General features: G+C 44.9%; 1 protein-coding gene across 3 annotated transcripts in view; it reads right to left on the reverse strand.

The window, feature by feature from the left end:
* Positions 1 to 45: 45 nt before the first annotated feature.
* The window catches only part of LOC143352510 (CD151 antigen), a 191,023-nt gene continuing 170,629 nt past the window's right edge, over positions 46 to 20,439 (reverse strand). For all 3 annotated transcript variants that reach the window (XM_076785043.1, XM_076785042.1, XM_076785041.1), the window contains 3 exons: positions 7,469 to 7,642; positions 3,909 to 4,070; positions 46 to 2,943 (listed from right to left, as the gene is read on the reverse strand). In XM_076785043.1, coding sequence (XP_076641158.1) covers positions 2,797 to 2,943; positions 3,909 to 4,070; positions 7,469 to 7,642 — 483 coding nt within the window. In that variant the 3' untranslated portion in view covers positions 46 to 2,796. The remainder of the gene's footprint in view (positions 2,944 to 3,908; positions 4,071 to 7,468; positions 7,643 to 20,439) is intronic.

A 20,439-nucleotide genomic window follows, 5' to 3' on the forward strand; every position in this document is an offset into this window, starting at 1 on the left:
CGGAATACGGCGAAAATTAATGGTATTTCTGTTTTCTTTTTTCGCGTGTCTGAAACGTTCAGGAACGTGGCGTTTTCGAATTTGCAAATTCGAGTTTCACCGTGCCGGTGATCGGGGTCGCCGACGCAATCGTCGACGGAACGGGCCCGTCGCTCTCGTTGCACGACAAACTCGTCATAAATAATGTGCAAAGGCTCGTATTAACCTGCGAAGCAACAGATAAATATATAAATACTGTACGTACATTTACAACGCGAAACGCTTCTTCTCCCCGCGAATATACATAACCGACGGTTTAAAATATCTCTGGACCTTAACAACGCTATTAATTTCATCAAGGCACTGTTTACAGTTCTCGATCGATTCGGAGTCGTTTACTCCGCTTCCCGTCCGCGTGGATCGACGATCCTCGTTTCGTCGGCCAAACGATCCGTAAGATTGGTTCCGGTGGTCCGTTCGAACAAACGCAGGCGGGAAAATGGGAGACGGCAAAGAAAAAGGAAAAAAAAAAGGGAACGAAACGTTTGGAAAGACGAGAATCGCCGAACGCGGACGGGCGCAGATTATTTCTCGTCTGTTCGCTCGATCGATCGGATTTCTCTCTTTGTGTGTGTGTGTGTGTGTGTGTGTTTTTCTCTTCGTCTTTCTATTTTTCATGAAAAAATCCGGGACGATTCGGTGGTCCGTTTTCCGGCAAATGGGGATCAGTCCCTGGGGAACAGACTCGCGGCTACATCGCGATCTACAGTCGTGATAGTCGAGGATTCTTTTGGGCGAGGCGTGATCAAGGTAAGTTAATGGTTTATCTGCATAATTTGTCGTGCAAAGAACCGTTGTCGATACTGTGCTGTAAACGTTTCTGCCAGTCTGAACAACCTCGAGTAATTTAATCTGTTTCATAAGCAGAATTCTCTTTGTTCATAAATGTTCCTTTCATTCTAAACATGCGCGAGTACTTGAATTTGTCTCACGAGCTTCATTTTCTCTTCTCACAAATGTTCCGAACTAACGACATAATAACAAAACAATTCTTCGCTTCTACTGGAACACGTATAGTGTTCGCTTGCGCGTCGCTTTCATTGCGAGTGTGCGATATATTTTAATACTGCGTTGACAGGCTAGGATAAATCAGTAATTCGAAAATGACTTACATTAATGCCCGGCTATTTTTATCAAGTATTAGATCAATTGATGGTAAAAGTGATAAATAAGTTTGTAACATCGTCTATATAAAATTTAGCAACACCCGACAGCGAACAGAAAACGATCGCGCGATGCCACGACGATTTTTCAGCGATTGACGTCAAGGTGGCGTCATCGGTCGTTATGGTGTTAAATTGTTGGAGCTGTCGCGAACTGAGACTGCAGTGGCAAAGATCTAGGGAATTTATACTGCACCGCAACGTCTCCTTGGCCATGGCATAATCGTAACACGGTGATCATGCAAAAGTAAAGAATTTCTGAAGCAGTGCTGCATTTTTTAAAACGGATATTCGGATATTCGATTGGCGTGTCTGATCATTGCTTTCTGGTTCTACTGACAATTTTGTGAAGCAGAACACTCATCTTCGAGGTGTTAAAAAAGTAGAAATAGTAGAAGAATTTAAAAATACAGTGATACCTTTAAAGAAATAATTTTTGAAGTTCCTTTACAGATTGCATGATTAATAAGCCTCGCTGGTAAAAAAGTTACGGTACCCTCGATTCCCTAAAAATCCTGAACACTGAACGTTTAATTCCGGGCCACCATGCGATAAAAAAAAAAGATCTCACTGTATAAATGAACAATCCTGCTTGTTCTCGACGTCGAGAAAACCGCCGCTCTTCCTCCCACGCAGTTTATTGCTGTGCGTCCCGTTAGAGAACGCCTCGCCCATATCTCGGCCACGGCCTGCTCCCCTAATCTACAGTTTTAGAAACGTTTGTGCGCGGACTCGTGACGGCAGTATACAAAGAGACATCTTAATTTGTACAGGCGATCCGTGGTCGCTAGTAAAACCGAGTGCGGTTCACTCGTCGCGAATACATTCCTCCAAAAGAGACCGGGTCCTGGAGAAAAATCTCGGATGTTTCTCCGCAGGGTCTCGGCTCGACGGTCCCCCCGAAATTTCGTGTGAGCGCGTCGATAGGGGAACCTTGAGAACCTTTTCATCTAAACTCGTCGTGGGCGTGGATCCCACGATCGAGACATTATATCGTCTTCGAGAACTGGGAGCCTAGATTCGCTGGATTCGAGCGGGGGAGTGGAGGGCCTCCTTTTTTCCCCGTGAAATTGGCCCTCTTCCTCGACGCGAAAGCAGACAAAGACTTCCGGGAACGCAGTGGAGGGTGATACGGAAACTCGCGCGAATTCCCCATTGATCCCCAGGGACTCAGATCATCGAGTCCTTCTACTTGTCCCTGGGGTTCCCGCGAAATATCGCGGCACAGGTTGAGGGAGGATACTCTTTGAAGTGTTCCGCGGCTGCACGCACACACTCTCTCTCACTCTCTCGCTCTCTGACTCCCTTCGCAGCCCGGTTCTCCCCCGTCGAACACCTTTGTGCGCCGCTACGGAGTAGGACGGGAAAGAATCGGGCCGGCAGTCTTGCAGTCTAGCTCTTTGTGACGCGGAGGAAGAGTCAGGAACGGAGGATATCCTGCGCACTGGGCCAGAGAGCATGATTCTCCGTTGCACCTGGATGACGTCCCCTCCTCTCCCTTCCGCGGCGACGATCAAACGGCTCCCGCGTCGTTCTGCATGTATCTGCACCACGAGCGGCTGTTGTTGTTGCTCTCGCGGACTTGAAGTAAACCTCAGTCGTCGAAGTCGTGCCTCAGTTTTATGTAGAGGCACGAGCCGAGAACGATCCCGAACAGCTCCAGCACCGACAGACCAAGACCCACGGCGCCCAGGATGATCAGGTGGTCCTTCGTCGTCTCCAGGAACTTGTAGATGCAACCCTGAGGAACAAAAAGTCATCAATAGACCCGGCGAAGATCAGCTGATTCGCGGGTAGCTTTACTTTCGGGCTGTGCAACCTTCTGGAAGCTGAACGATTCAAACGGTATCGTGTTTGGTCTCGTTTCCAGCAGAAAAGTGTTGCGAACATGTCTCAGGATTGATTCTCCTAACGCGACAACTTCGATCGTAAATTATTCATATTGGACGAAAGTGTTCAATCAAATGCTGTGATCGTTGGCAAAAGTTTCACAAGGAAATGATTAAAAACAGAACAGTTTAACAACATTTCGACCCCGAACTTGCCACGCATACCAAGGACATTACAACACCAGCGCCCTGAGAACATTCGGCGCATTTTCCGGAACAAAGCGCGACACTTTCCGAGGAACACAAACAATTACTAGCGAAGAGACGCCCGGCAAATGGATACGCGAGAGCCAGGTAGCCCGCGCTAGGGTTGAAAGCAGCCCATTAACGGGTCCGTGGCCGGCAAAGCGTTAACTTCTGGCGGAACATCAACGAGCGTAACAGCCCGAAAATTGATTTTCCTTTTCTCGTGGAAAAGGAGGTGGGGGGCGGGGGCGGTTGGGGGAAAGATGAGAGCTTTCCTCCCGAGGATCTATCGAAACTCGCGACAAACGGCGGCCGGGTCTAATGGAACCCGGTGTGTCTCGAGTACCCGCTTTCCCATTAGTCGGGCTGCGCATCGATCCCCGGTAGCAGGCTCTCGCGCGCAATGAAATCAAGAGGCTTCGATAACGAGGCTCCTTTTTCTCGAGGCTCGTTCCTCGTGTTTACGGGCGCCATTGAATCGCGAGCGGCGTCGTTATCCGGCGGCCCTCGACGAATTAAACTGGAACAAATAAACGGCTCCTCGAAGCTGAACTGAACAGAACTGAACGACGACGAAGATCCGGGGCCGCGACAGGAGGTGAAAACGGGCTACGGGGGAATCGATAAATACCGTGTAATGGATGTTCGACGGGTGATCCCTCCTCCCGCAGAGGTACGACGGGGTCTTGCAACAGCTATCCGGGACGACACTGGAGTCCTTAAGGACGTTCTCGTCCTTGTGCCACTCGCTCACCTTCCAGTCCTCGAATCTCAGGGCTCCGCAGCATTTGAACTGAAAATTTAACGAGGGACACAACGGTCGTCAGTCTGGTCTGTTCCTCGCGGTCGATGGGGAACCGGCGGCGAACTCGTAACGGAAACCATCCGAGGTTGCAGAGCTTGAGAACCGAGTCGGTAATACCCCCTACGACACGTCTACGACGCACATGCTCATTTACAATTCAATTAACGTTCAAAATTAACAATCTACAAAATTGTCCATTGCACAATATTTGTAATGGATTTACGTGACCCACAATCGTTCTTGTCGGCGAAAACACGCATGTCCTCGATGCACACCGTCGTCTAAAATAGCTGTGACGATCATAATCGACAACCTATAGAATTGTACATTTCACAACATTTCTATTACGCATACATCGGTCAAAAATCGTTCTTGTTGGCGGAAGACAGCCACAGTGATTTCTCTATACAGGGTGTTAACGATAACTTGTACCAGCATTTTTTTAGTGAAAGGTAAACATTAGAGAAAAACCGAAGGGGAGGTAGTTGTAGTATATTTTACTAGCAATATGATAGCGTATCTCAATTTTCTGTATTTTTAATATTTTGATAGAAATGAAGGTGACCTTCAGTTTGTTAAATGGAGTGCTACATATTTGTTTACGTCATATGAAAATGGACATTGAGACGAGTTCAACCATGTAGTATACTATGGTCCTCTTTTGACGTAAACAAATATGTAGCATTCCATTAAAAAAAAATGAAGGTCACCTTTGTTTCTAGAAAAATACTAAAAATACAAAAAATTGAGACACGCTATGATATTGCTAGTAAAATATACTACCTCCTGTTCGGTTTCTTTCTAATGATTACCCTTCACGAAAAAAACGCTGGTACAAATTATCGCAAACACCCTGTATATGTCGCTAAGGCCTGTATGATAAACATCGCGGAATTATCCCCACCGCCGCGGGGTATATCCCGTGAGGGGCCGCAAAGTTCGAGAGGCCTCGGACGCCGAGGAGTGTAACTGTTACAGTGAAACACCGAAATCTGGAGAATGTCGACTTTCACCGGTGAATGTCAACATTCACATAGTCGCTTGGTGTATGTCCGAAATATTTGCTAAATACCCTTATTTCTGACTTACACCGGTAAATGTTGACATTCACCATGCACTAATGGTGAATGTTGAACATGTTGGAGATTTATATTTTCTTCTCCGTAATTCAGTCGCTACAAAACGTCACGCCAATTCGTGATTAATTTCGGGTTATGTGCGTTACGTTACATTTCCTCATAAAAAAGGTTTAGGGTTAGGGTTAGGGTTAGGATTAGTGCATGGTGAATGTCAACATTTACCGGTTTAAGTCAGAAATAAGGGTATTTAGCAAATATTTCGGACATACACCAAGCGACTATGTGAATGTTGACATTCACCGGTGAAAGTCGACATTCTCCAATTTCGGTCATTCACGGTAACATAACCATAACACGCCTTGCGGGTATGTCTCCTGGACGATACACGACGCTGGCAAGACCCGTGTTGTTGACATATATCGAGAATTCACTGTGTCTACTGATCCCAATGCGCATTCCCGCACCAAATTACCGTGCTCTCGTGCGCTTAACAAGCCATGAATCCAGCATCCATCGAAAGCCGTCCGACCAAGGGAACAAAATAGCACAACATTCTCAGTTTACGATCCCGATCCTCCAATCGACTTGCGAATTGGGACAGCTCTGCGTCGCGGCCTAGCACTTGCAACAGCCATAGGTCGTAAAGATGCTCGGGTATCGCGAGTGTTGGTCCGTTCGCGAGTCACGTACACTTTCGTCCGGAGCCTCTTCAAGGCTTTATCGTCCTCTCTTGCAAACTTGATCGATCCTTTCGCGTGCTGCCGCCTCGGACCGGGACAGCAGCCCGAGCGAAACAGTTTAAGAAGACATCTGTTCGCAATTCGTGCTTATCGGTCCCGGTGCTCCCCACCTCCCCGCGCGGCTCGTTCTCTTTATTTCTCACGGTATCTTCGAACGGCGGGGGAGGTTCTCGTCGTTAAATTCCGCTCGGCGCGGAATAGCTGCGGGCTGGCTAGCACAGTTCGCCTAGCGTTCGCGATATCGCCTTGCCATTTTTCTTTATGCCGGGGCGCGTTGCGAGTAGTCCGCGGGAGCAAATCATCGTTATCGCGGGCGGAAAATGCTCCCGGCCCGGCCCGGCCCGTGTAAATCGATTAACGCCGAGGCTCCTTCATCGATCCGTTTCCTTTTCGAAGAGCACAAGGGAAACGCGACTTCCAGATACCGTATCCTCAGCTGTAACGACCGAGGGGATTCCCTTTTCGGCTATCTAATACACTGTATTTCTCCGATCTTCGTCTCGCACGCCCTCCGTCCCTCGGAAAAGTAAATCGAACGTTTAACCTGTTAACCGGGAGAAACGATTCTCTCTTCCCCTTTGTACCATTAAACGATTGATAAAATACGACAGTTTTTGATAGTAAAGTACGAGGACGCGACGCTGGTAAAACCGTGGCGTCTTATCTGTGGGTAATGTGTTCGAACTTTTAGGAGTCTCTGGAATTATGCGTCGCTATTTTGACGGGCTCGTGGAAATCCTTCGCGGAGACCCAAGATGGCGGCTGCCGTGGAGAACAGATTTCTAGTGACTTACAATGTTTCTCGAGGAAACGGCAAAACATTGAATTTATTTGTTACTTTGTTTGTCACGCGAGTAGCTTTAGAAGTGTAGGTTACAACGATTTTGAGTGAGCGTGTAGATCAAGGACGTTTATAGCCTGTTAATGATCAGCGTTACAGCTATTTTAAATAAGGATGTATACCGAGGACATGCAGCTAGGGGTTCCGCCAACAAAAATGATTTCTAGTCTCGCAGATAACGGGGTTGCAATCCTGTTTCGAGGATGCTAATTGGCTCTAGCTCCGTCCAACGATTTATAAAATCTCTGCTCAACTTCGAAATATGTAGACAACGTCCTCAGCCCTCGAAGTAGGGCTTTCGCCCACAAAACCCATTTCACACCCGAAACGAAGACAATTAAACCCCGTTTCTGAGGTATCTACTCGAGTGCCCCTCTTCCAGATGATTCGTAGAACCTCTCTCTCCGCCATCCAAGGTCGTAGACAGCATCTCGAGCCCTCCAAGTAGAACTTCCGCCAGCAAACGCTGGTTGCGAGGCTCGCAGACGAAACCAAGATGGTTAAAGTCTTGTTTCGCAAGAGCCAGCTGTTAGAGTGGCCTCTTGATGGCGCACGGAAGCATCCGTGGGGTCCAGACGAAAGCCCCGGCTCTCCGTTTAACGACTTCAGACTCGATTTGCTGAAATAATGACGGCGTCCCGTGCGCGCGTGCGAAGTACAATTCCTCTTTCGGGCCGCGCGTAACCATTTCCTACGGGCCGGGCTGGTCGCGGTTGTTGTACTCACCTCCATCTGCATTTGATCGATCGCCGTTGTTTCCCTGATCCACACGGAGTAGTTCTCGATGAAGGTGCGATTTAGATTCATCTTGAGCTCGGGGCCGACCTGTTCCTCGTAGATCCGCGCCAGCGCGCCGACTCCCGCCTCCAGGACGAAGACCAGCATCACCACGAACACGTACTGCGCAGAAAATGGATGCGGGATTAGCGGAAATCGGGGAAACGGATCGAGTCCTCGGGCCCGGACGACGGAGCGAATCGATCCTCTCCGCGTTCCTCCCGAAAAGCGAGCCCGGATTCGCAAGATTACCCTCCCCTTTCTTGACGAAACCCGACGAAGCCCTGCATTTGATTGCAAATCTTCTGAGCCCGATTCGGATGCTTGAACTCCGTAGATTCGCGATAAGGTAGAGTGACCACGTTACCGACAAAATAGCAAAATAAATACCGAGAATATTTTTCGCTGGGAAAGGGCTCATTCGAAAGAGGAAGGATCAATGTAGCGCGCGCCGGTCATGAGCTGACGAGATTATGCAGATATTTGGTAATATAAGCGCTAGAAGTATGCCAAAAATTGGCGATGTGCATGCCGTGGAATCCAAGCATTTTTATGCCATTGGATGAGTTTTCTCGATGAAATCTACTCTATGAGAGTAGCGCGCGCTAGAAAATATCTCCAGCTACAAATTGAGCTATATTTTGTCTTGATTCTCTGCGAAAGAAAGCTAAAAACTTAAAGCACGTTTCTGGCGTCAAAATGGCGGACAAGTTTAGTCATAGACTAAGACCAAGACGGATCTTAAGTCAGTGGCTGAAGGCTGTGAATGGTAATTATACAGCAGTTGCCGACCTGCTAGGTCTGCAAAAGTCACGTGACTACCTTTGGCGCGGTTGCGTGCTCAGTGGTGAAGATCGTTATTAGGGGCTGGATTTTCATGAGAAATGAACACCAACATTTTATTTGAATACTGAGCTCCTACATGCTTCCACGAGAAATTAAGACTTTACCGACCGGTAGCGGTTGAACATCCTACACACTTCTTACCGAACACTCGACCTCAAATACTTCCCTGACACTGGCTCTGTTTCGTTTGCAATGGATTATACTAGGCAGGTCAGACGCTGAAGGTATACAAACGCTAGATACGAAAACAGGGTAACCACATTCTGGCGGCAGATTTAATACACTAATAAACTAGTAGGCTACCGGTCGGTAAGCGTCGGACACAAAAAGCCGATTAACACTTTACCGACCGGTAGCTTATTAATCGGCTTTTTATCCCCGGCGCTTACCGACCGGTAGTCTACTAGTTCATTAGTTTATTAGTTTATCAGTTTGTTAGTCTATTAAATCTGCTGGCAGAATGTGGTCACCCTGCTTTTGTATCTAGCGTTTATACACCTTCAGCGTCTGACCTGCCTAATATAATCTGATCCTTAATCGGTTGGCACGGCAACCGAAACAGAGCCGGTATCAGGGAAATATTTGTGGTTGAATGATCGGTAAGAAGTGTGTAGGACATCCAACCGGTACCGGTCGGTAAAGTGTTGATGAGTACATTTATTTAACCGTGCGCATGTTCCAACAGAAATTTCATAGAATCGAAATAAATTCAATTTTGCTATTTCTGACGACAAGGGCAAAGTAGAAGAGACATTAACATTGGCCTTTTGAGAATGAACATTTTTTTATAAAACAGTTTTCGATATGTCTTATAGTCTTATGAAACAAGATTGTGAACTGAAAAGCTGAATATAAGAGATATATATCTATATAGGAATATTGATCATTTATATTGGTTTCATGAAAGTTTGTTTCACATTGTTTGAAAATAATGGGTTAATGCATACACGTTCTTTCGCTTTCTTGTGCGTCTGGTGGTCTGCGGTGTAGAGATAATATGCGCATATTTTTGTAACAGATGCTTACTTTGTTCAACGAAATATTTGTATCTCTTTGACAAGAACCCTCAGAGCATTCTTCGAGCATTTTTCCAATTTCCTCGGACTTTGTCTACAGTTTCTTTGATCACAGCGACTGCAGTTTTTGCTCCTGTAAACGGAGAGCGATTTCCAACGAAAATAATCCATCAGGAAGTTAATTACTAGCCTAAGGAGCTGAAACGAAATAAAAATGTCCAGGTACGATTGTGGAGAGCTGTACCTCCTCCTTTCAATTCCTTTAATGCCTTCGCAAATTAGCATTTCAGCTACTCATTTTTGCCGCAAATACACGAAATCCACGGTCTGCTAATGGCTCATCGTCGGAACCATTTCTAAGGAATATTTTTCCAAGAATTTTTAACAAGAAATTTCCGTTCGATTCACAGTACAAAGTGAAAATCCACCTCTTCTTTTAAATTCCTCTAACGACTGCACGGTACAGTAGTTCAACCATTCATTTCTGCCCCAAATCCATGAAAACCACAGTCTGCTAATTGCTCACCGTTCAAAGCACTATTTTTCAAAGAAGTCTCCAAAAATGATTTCGCAGAAGATTCGTAGGGGAAAATGTGCTTGTCCCTTTAAATTCCTCTAGTGTGTCCACAATTTCGTGTTCCAATTATTCATTTGAGGGAGGATGATCGATTTAGGGACTAATTGCATGCAGCTTCAAGTTTCGCGGGTAATAGAATTTACAAGCCGCGGGCTAACGAGAGGTCTGGTAACAAGTTGCAAAGCGGATGCAACAAAATCTCGGCCGCATGATCGGGGGAGGGGGTGGAGGGGAGCGAGGGGCTGTGGCGGGGGAGCGGCGTAACGTCGATGATCCGCGCGGCGCAAAATGCGGGCGCAAAGTGCGCCGGAATAATTAGGAAGTTGCTCTCTCGCGAGGAGCCCGGCCCGGTCCGGCTTGGGCGCGCTTTAAACCTGCAAAACGCCGCGCAAAGCGTTTTAGAATTTTCATGAATATAAATCCGGAACGCGTCGGCAAGCTTGCCGCATGAATATTCAAACGCGCCGGAGCCTCGGAGAGAGGTCCGATCGCTCGGACGAGGAACTTCCACGGGGATGGGGGCCGCGAGAGACCGGGATTTTGGAAGAAACCGAATCAATTCTTCACGAGCACCGAGCGGTGCTTAAACTTTGCCCCCTCTGGCTGCTCGCTGGGAGAAATTACCGCGAGGAGAATCGTCGTCGTAGAAAAAGCAAAAGCGAATTGCTCTCGGTCGAGCAATTCTATTTCGAAATCCTGGGGCTTTATAATCGTTAAGCTTTGACGAGACTGTTGGTAGTTGTTGGTATACGCTAAAATCGCTTACTAAGTTGTTATTCTCTCTTACAGTCGTAAATTAAAAGAGTATTGCCTAAAATTGATTACTCTCAATAGGAATACCCTCTTAAGAGACAAGGGTAGTCGCGTGACTTTTGCAGAGTCTGACGATCAGTAACTGCTTTATAATTTCCGTTCGCAGCCTTTAGCCACTGACTTAAGATCCGTCTTGGTCTTAACCCGTTAGCGCCCATTGTACTCGCTTGAGTACAGGATAACAAGATTATATTTGTTTGCTTCTAGCGCCATCTAAGATTGACTAGATGTTTTGTCCATCGTTTGCAAGTACTCACTAAACATGTAGAAAACTGTATTACTAATGGTTATCTCTTTTTTGCCGACCATAAATGAGATATTTACACATATTTTGATTCTGCAGTCCGGTATACTGCGAGTCCCTGCACGCTCTGTTGATATCCGTTCAGTACAGTGTAGAAACGATAGTCATGTGAGGGTGAGATGGGCATGCATTAAGTGTAAGGTAACATTGTGTAGTGAAAGAGACTGTTTCATCCAATACCATTCATAAGCCCATTAGACTCGATTGAGCATATATATATCGCTTCCTGTTATTTTTTTTTCTATTACTGTCATATGTGGATTTACTTCTAATAAATATCTAAGTACAGTTATGTGTGTTTTATTCATTTTATTTAAAAAAAATTCTTGGGCGTTAATCCGACGGGTCTTAAGTCTGTGACTAAACTTGTCACATTTTTTTTGCTTCAAGTTTTTGGCTTTATTTCGCAGAGAATCAAGATAAAATATAGCTCAATTTGTAGTCGGAGATATTTTCGTCAATTTTCGGCATACTTTTAACACTTATATTACCAAATATCTGCATAATCTCGTCAGCCCATGACTTTCCCAGCGAAAAATATTCTCATATAAGGACGAAAAGTTGATGCACGTAAAACCATTTTTCGCCTATTTTTGTCGGTAACGTGGTCACTCTACCGTATCGCGGATCTACGGAGTCTTGGCTGTTAAATCATTTCCCTATTACATTACATTTATTTATTATATTTCATCGTCTGTTATGTACATTCACTGCCAAGTAAGTCTGTCAAAACTATGTTTCGCTCTCGTTGTGGTCTCTTGTACGAAGTACCATTTTTCTATGCTTCATGAAAATCAGAACAAGGAGTAATTTATCGAGATTTTTTCGACTTGCGGGGGTTCGGTAATAGGCCGAAGATATTTGTTAAATGTGCAGGGTGCAATGCGAAGATTACCCGCCGATTGTCATGTAATAAAGGAGAACGGTTCGCGACACCAATTCGGCAGATCCCAGACGATTCTAGCGGAAAATCGATTTATTTGCATTGTCCGGGGATATCGGCTGTGATTCCGGCGACCGCAGTCAGTGTCCATGATCGACCGTCTATTCGCTGTCAGCGGTCCCGTCCAATTCTAAACTGTCAATTGTCGTTCCCGGCAGGATGCTGCGGCCGGTGTAATGTACGTACCGCGCTTGTTCTGCGTCCGATTTAAATTGGGCAACGCGTGTCTCGTAATTTAACCGCGGTATGACTCGACGACCCGTCGCGAGGGTCATCCTGCACTCGTTACTTCTCCAATCGATCTCGCAATTCTACCAATCCGAAAAAAATTTCAGCGCGGTCATTCGATCGCGAATTTTTATGCGTTCTTGGCATCCTAGAATACGAAAGTCAGCTAAATCTGAGGATCGTCAGCTACATTTTCAACGAATTTTTACCGTAAACATCCCTTCCATTTGCGAGACGAATTCAACGATATTACCGTGCAAATTATTTTAAAAATATTTTTGTTATTATGCATTTTAGTAATATGCAGAGAAATGAGAAAATAAGCTGTTTGGTGTATGAAAAACGACACGAATTAATATTAAAAAATTCACCGGAGAGACCCCGGAGTTTCGAATTACAGTACTGGACAAAATAAAGTACGCACCTCGAATATTTTTACAATTACGTTTATAACTTCGTAGTTTTGACAGGTATAATAATTATGTATTTGCACAAAAAGAAGGTTTCTTAGTCTACTTTTAGGTTTTAACAAAAATAATTTCAAAAACATTTAACATTTTTCAATAGACAGGTCCGTTACATTTATAAGGATATTTTCTTTGGACAAAATACAGTACGCATGTGATAATAACAGTCAAAATTAAGTTCTACTTGAGAACTAGTATTTTGTATGGCCGCCCTTTGCTCGTATGACCTCTTGCAAACGCCGAGGAATGCTCTCGACGAGATTCCGGATGTGCTGTTCGTCGATGTTTCCCCACGCCTTTTCCAAAGCTTCGAATAACTTTAATTTATTGGTTGCGTCACTGTGGTCAACTTTCTGGTCCAAAATGGACCACAGATTTTCGATTGGATTTAAATCCGGCGATTGTGCTGGCCAATCTAGCACTTTGATCCTCGAAGCACGAAAGAAAGCAGCAGTTTTATGCGCGGTATGTTTAGGATCGTTATCTTGTTGGAAGATAAAGTCATCTTCCAGACCAATCTTTAGCAGAGATTCCTCTAAATTCTCGTTGAGGATGTCAATGTATTTGTCTGCTGTCATAATACCATCGATTTTGACGAGATTTCCCACACCCGACCACGCAAAACACCCCCACACCATAATACTGCCTCCTCCATGCTTGACAGTTGTTTGGATATTTTTATCCAGAAGCTTCTCGCCGGGCTTCAGCCAAACCCGTGTTCGTTGTTTATGACCAAACAAGTCATACTTACTCTCATCACTCCAAATAATCTTTTTCCAGAAGTCCACTGGCTTATCGACGTATTTTTTTTGCAAATTGGAGACGTTTCAATTTATTAACTTTTCGAATTAAAGGGCGACGCTGTGCAAAACTGCTCCGCAGCCCAGCTTCCCGAAGTCTCCTGGGCACGGTTCGTTCAGAAATGTTGAGTTGCACATTTTCCCTGATTACACGACTAGTAACAGTCGGATTTTTCTTCGTTTCCCGGATAATTCTACGATCCTCGACTGAATTTGTCTTCCTCTTCCGTCCGCGACCGATCTTATCGGCTACTGTGCCAAGCTCTACAAATTTTTTGTAGATCTTTCTGACCGCTGCTTCACTAACATTGTACTTTTCACCGATTTTCCTATTCGAGAGACCCTTTTTCCGGTCGTTAACTATTAATTTTCGAATTTGTACGGAAATTTGTTTCATTTCTATGTTATTCGCAATTGAATGATACAATCTTGCCTCTAAGAGCACTGATGGGTAACTGAAACTGTATTAATACGTTTATTTGTAAACATTCTTGTATCTCCAACGGCAAGAAAAGGTATCCTACATGCCATTATTGCTGAAAGTAAATAAACACTCCAGTGCGTACTTTATTTTGTCCGAGGAAAATATGACAACAGACGTAACGGGCTTGAATAATGTACGATGTTTCATGTTTTTCGAATTATTTCTCATTGAGTTTAAAAGTAGACTAAGAAACCTTCTTTTTGTGCAAATACATAATTATTATATCTGTAAAAACTACGAAGTTATAAACGTAATTGTAAAAATATTCGAGGTGCGTACTTTATTTTGTCCAGTACTGTAGATACGTTAGGTCACTTTGATCAATTTCGCTGATTATGGCTAGGTCCCGTCGCGATTTCTCCCGGTGGCCAGGCGTTCCCTTAAAGAACCGCGCGGCGTGTTCATTATCGGGATTTACCTACCCGCCGCCGTGGGCAAAAATTTTAATTGACCGCCGTATACGGGCTCGGCTAATGAGACGATTCGCTCGTGCCATCGTGTGCAGGTGGTGAAAGGGAGCAAAAGACTTATGGGAACGGAGAGGCAAAGGTTGCCCGAAAGAACCGGCGGGAACCTTTTGCGGCGGAGATCGCCGATAGTCTCGCGATCGAGGCTGGCCAATCTCGCCGATCGAAGCCTCCAGGTTTCTTTTATTAAGTCGTTCCGCGAGCCTTGTCACCGTTCCTTCGCTTATTTTTCTGCCGACACCGTTGTGCAACGGTCACTCCGATGAAACACAACGACGCGCTTCTACGGGCCCGTTGGAACGATTACTCTAGTCGAATTTGAAATCCGCCGAACTCACACAGTGTCCATGTACACAGATGTCATTGATTCGGTTTTACTTCATTAACTAATTCAATATTAATATTTATGCAACAGAATTCGACGACCAAGAACTTCACGGGGTTGTTAGATTGTTGATAGAGAAAGAATGAAAGAATTCTACTGTGTGAAGCTCTTTTGTGAGTCACTGTAGAGAGCAATCATACTTCTCTGAAACTACAGTTAGTCTGTAGACTGGTATAATAAATTCAAGAAGCTCTAAGTACTCGTTGAATAATTATCTCAACATTGTGAAAAAAAAATCTTGCAACAATCGGAGCTAGTTCCGGGCGAGTCAGCAAGAATACTTTTTCTTCTCGAACTGTTGTGAAATTGAAACGCGACGTGAAAAATTTCTTCTCGAGATTAAAATACCCATGGATTTGAAGATCGAAGTCTCCCGTTTAAAATGACCCCCGAAAACTTGATCTACGATTTTTTGTTATCGTTCCATCGAATTTGGAAAAGAAAGGTCTGCCACGAAAATGTTCGAAGGGAGAAGGTATCTTTGTTTTTCCACCATTCCGTGTAACGCAGGAACGTATCAAAAGAAACTAATTCAGGGTTCTGAAAGTGGAGGCTTCACGCTTTCAAACGACCGCCTGGAATGACTGGCCTGCGATTTTTGATCAGGAAGTTATATTACTGCAGGGAAACCTATTCGAAAATTCTATTCATCCCACGAGAAAAGTCGCATATTGCAATTTTCCCGGGCAACTACAGCTTCGTTCTCGGTCGGCAGCCGGAAAGCGCGAGTAGTCGGAATATAAATTATCCTAATCAGAAAGTATGTATCCTGGAATAGGGAATAACCAGTCGGCAGAGCGCGCATAATAAAGAAACAGGAAGCAGCATGGTAATTACTGGCCGTTCGATCTCGCGCAACGCTCGGAGTCAAAGATACGGGCCGGCAGTTGATAAAAGTTCGAGTATCCCGTTCCGTCTGAACCGTAATGAATTTTTCTGCTTATCGAAGCCTCCCGGACCGGGAAATATCGACTCCCTTTTCCACCGATACGATCCTCGTCTCGCGATTATCCGACCGTGTTTCATTTTATCTTCAGTGTCCTCGATGTTTCTGGATCAGCGGAAAGAGTTACCTCTGCCACGTGGACCGAAATCGGATTATTGACTCGATCGGGGGAATCTTGATTTCCCGTCTCCGGGATCTCGAAAAGTTCTACTCTGGCCGCCAATTATGGGAGCAGTCGCGAGACACCGTTCCCTTGTTGCAGATTCGAGCATCATCTGTTGCTTGTGTCGGAGGAAATCGATGGAAATTCGTTTTACTGGTGCGCACGATTCTGCTGAGTCCGCTGTGACGATCCTTAAACATCTCGCATTTTTATGTATAGCTTAATCTGTCGACAGATAACGAGCCGATTTGATGTCTACAACACAGTACTTCAGAAGCCACGAAACTGTAACTTATCAATTAGATTCGACTCGATTCAAACATCGAGGATTTAGAAGCCACTCTCGAGGTTAGCACCCACTCTTCAGCACCACTCCTAGCTTGACCACTCCCAGTTCCCCTCTCCAGAGCAGGGGAACTAGGTCCCGAGGGCTGCATGCTATTTCTTTCATGGGATACCAGTCGAATGGAGGGGGGACGCTGGTAGCCACTGAGAACAGGGGAAAGGAGAACAGTGTGCGGCCCACGGGCCACCAGTAGCTCGCCTCTGATTTAAAACATACTGTAGGTTTTCTAATAAGCTGGGGCTTCCATCAAGGGACCCGGTAATAAAAAAGAACGATACATTCTTGCAAGAGCCACTTTTTTTTACCATAGTGTACTTATGGAAGTTACAAATTTATTACTATTTCCCTCAATCCTTTAACAAAACCACTTCTAATTCAGAAAAGAAAAATATTACAACAGCTTTCTCCAAAGAGGATAGGGCTTTCGTAGGAAGCAGACTAAAAATAATCCAATATCGAACTCTAGAACCCCCGAAATATCAACTACAATAAATGATTCAAAAATTGAAGATTCACAGTACACCGCAACCTCTCTACCAACCTAGGGCTTCCACAAGGGGCCTCGGCAATGAACATAGAACGATACAGTACACATTCTCGCAAGAGCCATTTTTTGACCATAGTATACTTATCAGAGTTACAAATTTATTACTATTTCCCTCAATCTTGCAACAAAACCACATGCAATTCAGGAAAGAAAAACAGTAGAACATCTTTCCAAAGAGGTTAGGGCTTTTGCAAGGAGCACTCTAAAAATCATCCAATATCGAACCTGATTCAAAGATCAAAGATTCACAGTACAAAGCAACCCCTCTATCAACCTAGGGTCTCTATCAATCTAGGGCTTCCACAAGGGGCCTCGGCAATAAAAACAGAACGATATAGTACACATCCTCGCAAGAGCCATTTTCTGACCATAGTATACTTATCAGAGTTACAAATTTATTACTATTTCCCCCAATCCTGCAACAAAACCACATGTAATTCATAAAAGAAAAACAGTAGAACATCTTTCCAAAGAGGTTAGGGCTTTTGCAAGGAGCACTCTAAAAATCATCCAATATCGAACCTGATTCAAAGATCAAAGATTCACAGTACAAAGCAACCCCTCTATCAACCTAGGGTCTCTATCGATCTAGGGCTTCCACAAGGGGCCTCGGCAATAAAAACAGAACGATATAGTACACATCCTCGCAAGAGCCATTTTCTGACCATAGTATACTTATCAGAGTTACAAATTTATTACTATTTCCCCCAATCCTGCAACAAAACCACATGTAATTCATAAAAGAAAAACAGTAGAACATCTTTCCAAAGAGGTTAGGGCTTTTGCAAGAAGCACTCTAAAAATCATCCAATATCGAACCTGATTCAAAAATCAAAGATTCACAGTACAAAGCAACCCCTCTATCAACCTAGGGTCTCTATCGATCTAGGGCTTCCACAAGGGGCCTCGGCAATAAAAACAGAACGATATAGTACACATCCTCGCAAGAGCCATTTTCTGACCCTAGTATACTTATCAGAGTTACAAATTTATTAGTGTTTCCCTCAATCCTGTAACAAAACCACATGCAATTCATAAAAGAAAAACAGTAGAACATCTTTCCAAAGAGGTTAGGGCTTTTGCAAGGAGCACTCTAAAAATCATCCAATATCGAACCTGATTCAAAAATCAAAGATTCACAGTACAAAGCAACCCCTCTATCAACCTAGGGTCTCTATCGATCTAGGGCTTCCACAAGGGGCCTCGGCAATAAAAACAGAACGATATAGTACACATTCTCGCAACAGCCATTTTCTGACCATAGTATACTTATCAGAGTTACAAATTTATTAGTGTTTCCCTCAATCCTGTAACAAAACCACATGCAATTCAGAAAAGAAAAACAGTAGAACATCTTTCCAAAGAGGTTAGGGCTTTTGCAAGAAGCACTCTAAAAATCATCCAATATCGAACCTGATTCAAAGATCAAAGATTCACAGTACAAAGCAACCCCTCTATCAACCTAGGGTCTCTATCGATCTAGGGCTTCCACAAGGGGCCTCGGCAATAAAAACAGAACGATATAGTACACATTCTCGCAAGAGCCATTTTCTGACCATAGTATACTTATCAGAGTTACAAATTTATCAGTCTTTCCCTCGATCCTTTAATAAGAATATTAAAAACATTCGAACATCTTTCCAAATAGGATAGCGCTTTCGCAGGAGGGCTACCACATTAAAAATCCCCGCCACACCAACTCGAAAAACCGATAAAAAAATCAAAGATTCGCACAGCAGACAGCAAGCTCTCCGCGAGCCTAGGCCCTCCGAAACGTCGTCCGTCAATCGCTTGGAACTCCTGGAAAAGTTACAAATTCGCAGAAATCGAGCACAGGGCTTCATTCATGTCCCCCTCACGGCCCCCAGCACCATCGGCGCAACTTTCCGCAGATTTCCCAGTCGGTTGCGAATTCCCGGGACCTCAGACACGCCGTCAACCTTCGAAAAAAGCTGACATCCGCGAGGAGGAAGTTCGGCGGCGGAAGTTGCGCTCGAAGAAGTGGAACTTTCGAACTGAGATTGGCAATTTCCCTTGTTCGGTAGACGCGTATCTCGGGGGCCGTTTACCATTATCGGCTCGGGCGGAAAGATTTTGCGCGATCTTTCGCCGTGGTAACGAGGCCGCCGATCCTCGGAAAGGATATGCCTGCGGGTCTTTGTTCTTGTTCTCGCGTGTGTGTCTCTGGTCGCGAAGTGGGTTAGCCTCGTTGGCCAGCGGCATTTATCTTGGCCCCGCAGCAGCAGCAGCAGCAGCCGCAGCGTATTTCATGTAAATAAATATAAAAGGGCGGGATAAGCGGGTCCGCATATACATTTCCAGGCCATATACGGCCGTTAGCCGTGATCGGAGGAATATCGGCCCTTGTCTAGAAGGTAAATGGAGCGACGAATGACGCCGAGATTCGCTATCGAGCCCGGCTCGTTACTCCTCGGACGTGGACACGTTTTAACAAGGAGATATCGCCCCGATGATCCTCCGGAGAGGCCGAGGATCTCCTTTTACGTCCCAGGGCAACTTTAACGAGTCGCCGCGGCGCCGATACTGCCAGCGAGAAAGCCCCCCTTTCTCTCTCGCCGTTTGTATCGTCGACTTCGTTCCAATTTGAATATTGATTAGAAAGACAGAGCGAGGATCCCGGCAGCAGGAAGCATAGTAAATTACAGGAACCGATTGGCACTAACGGAGCCTCGTCCCCGGGAAATTAAAGCGAGGAAATCGTTGAAAATACTGCTTTGGCGGTTGCGTAGAGCGGACCCTGACAAACCTGCACCCCGGAAAAATTTTAATCGAGTTTATGGATGTAAAGTAGAAAAGTCCGTGTCCACGGGTTTGTCGCCTAGGGCAGTCCGGGTAAGGAATTTTCTTCTTGACAAATTGAACTTGTTCCACTTCCTGGTCTCGGAATTTGCATAAAGATTCGCAGTTCGATATCGTTCCCTTTGGTCGACGAAAGTGATATCAGCCCCGTTATCGGATAGCTCGAGGCCCCTGGTGGAAGCCCTAGATCATAGGAAAGGATTACAGTCTACTGTGAATCTTCGATTTTCGAATTACTCGTTGTGGATCAAGTTTTCATGTTTTCTATTGCCTGATTTTTAATACGGGGTTCTTCCTGCGAAAGCCCTACCTTGTCCAGGAAGCTGTTTTAATTCCCCTAAATTACAATTGGGTTCATTGAAGGACTGAAGATGTCACTAATAATTTTATAACTCTGATGAATGTACTATGGTCGGAAATTTAAGGTTCTTACAAGAACAGTCGGGGCCCCTGGTGGAAGCCCTAGATTATAGGAAAGGATTACAGTCTACTGTAAATTTTTGATTTTCGAATTACTCGTTGTGGATCAAGTTTTGATGTTTTCTATTGCCTGATTTTTAATACGGGGTTCTTCCTGCGAAAGCCCTACCTTGTCCACGAAGCTGTTTTAATTCCCCTAAATTGCAATTGGGTTCATTGAAGGACTGAAGACGTCACTAACAATTTTATAACTCTGATGAATGTACTATGGTCGGAAAAAGGTTCTTACAAGAACAGTCGAGGCCCTTCGTGGAAGCCCTAGATCATAGGAAAGGATTACAGTCTACT

The sequence above is a fragment of the Halictus rubicundus genome, chromosome 3 (genome assembly GCF_050948215.1).
Source record: "Halictus rubicundus isolate RS-2024b chromosome 3, iyHalRubi1_principal, whole genome shotgun sequence".
Lineage (NCBI taxonomy): Eukaryota > Metazoa > Arthropoda > Insecta > Hymenoptera > Halictidae > Halictus > Halictus rubicundus.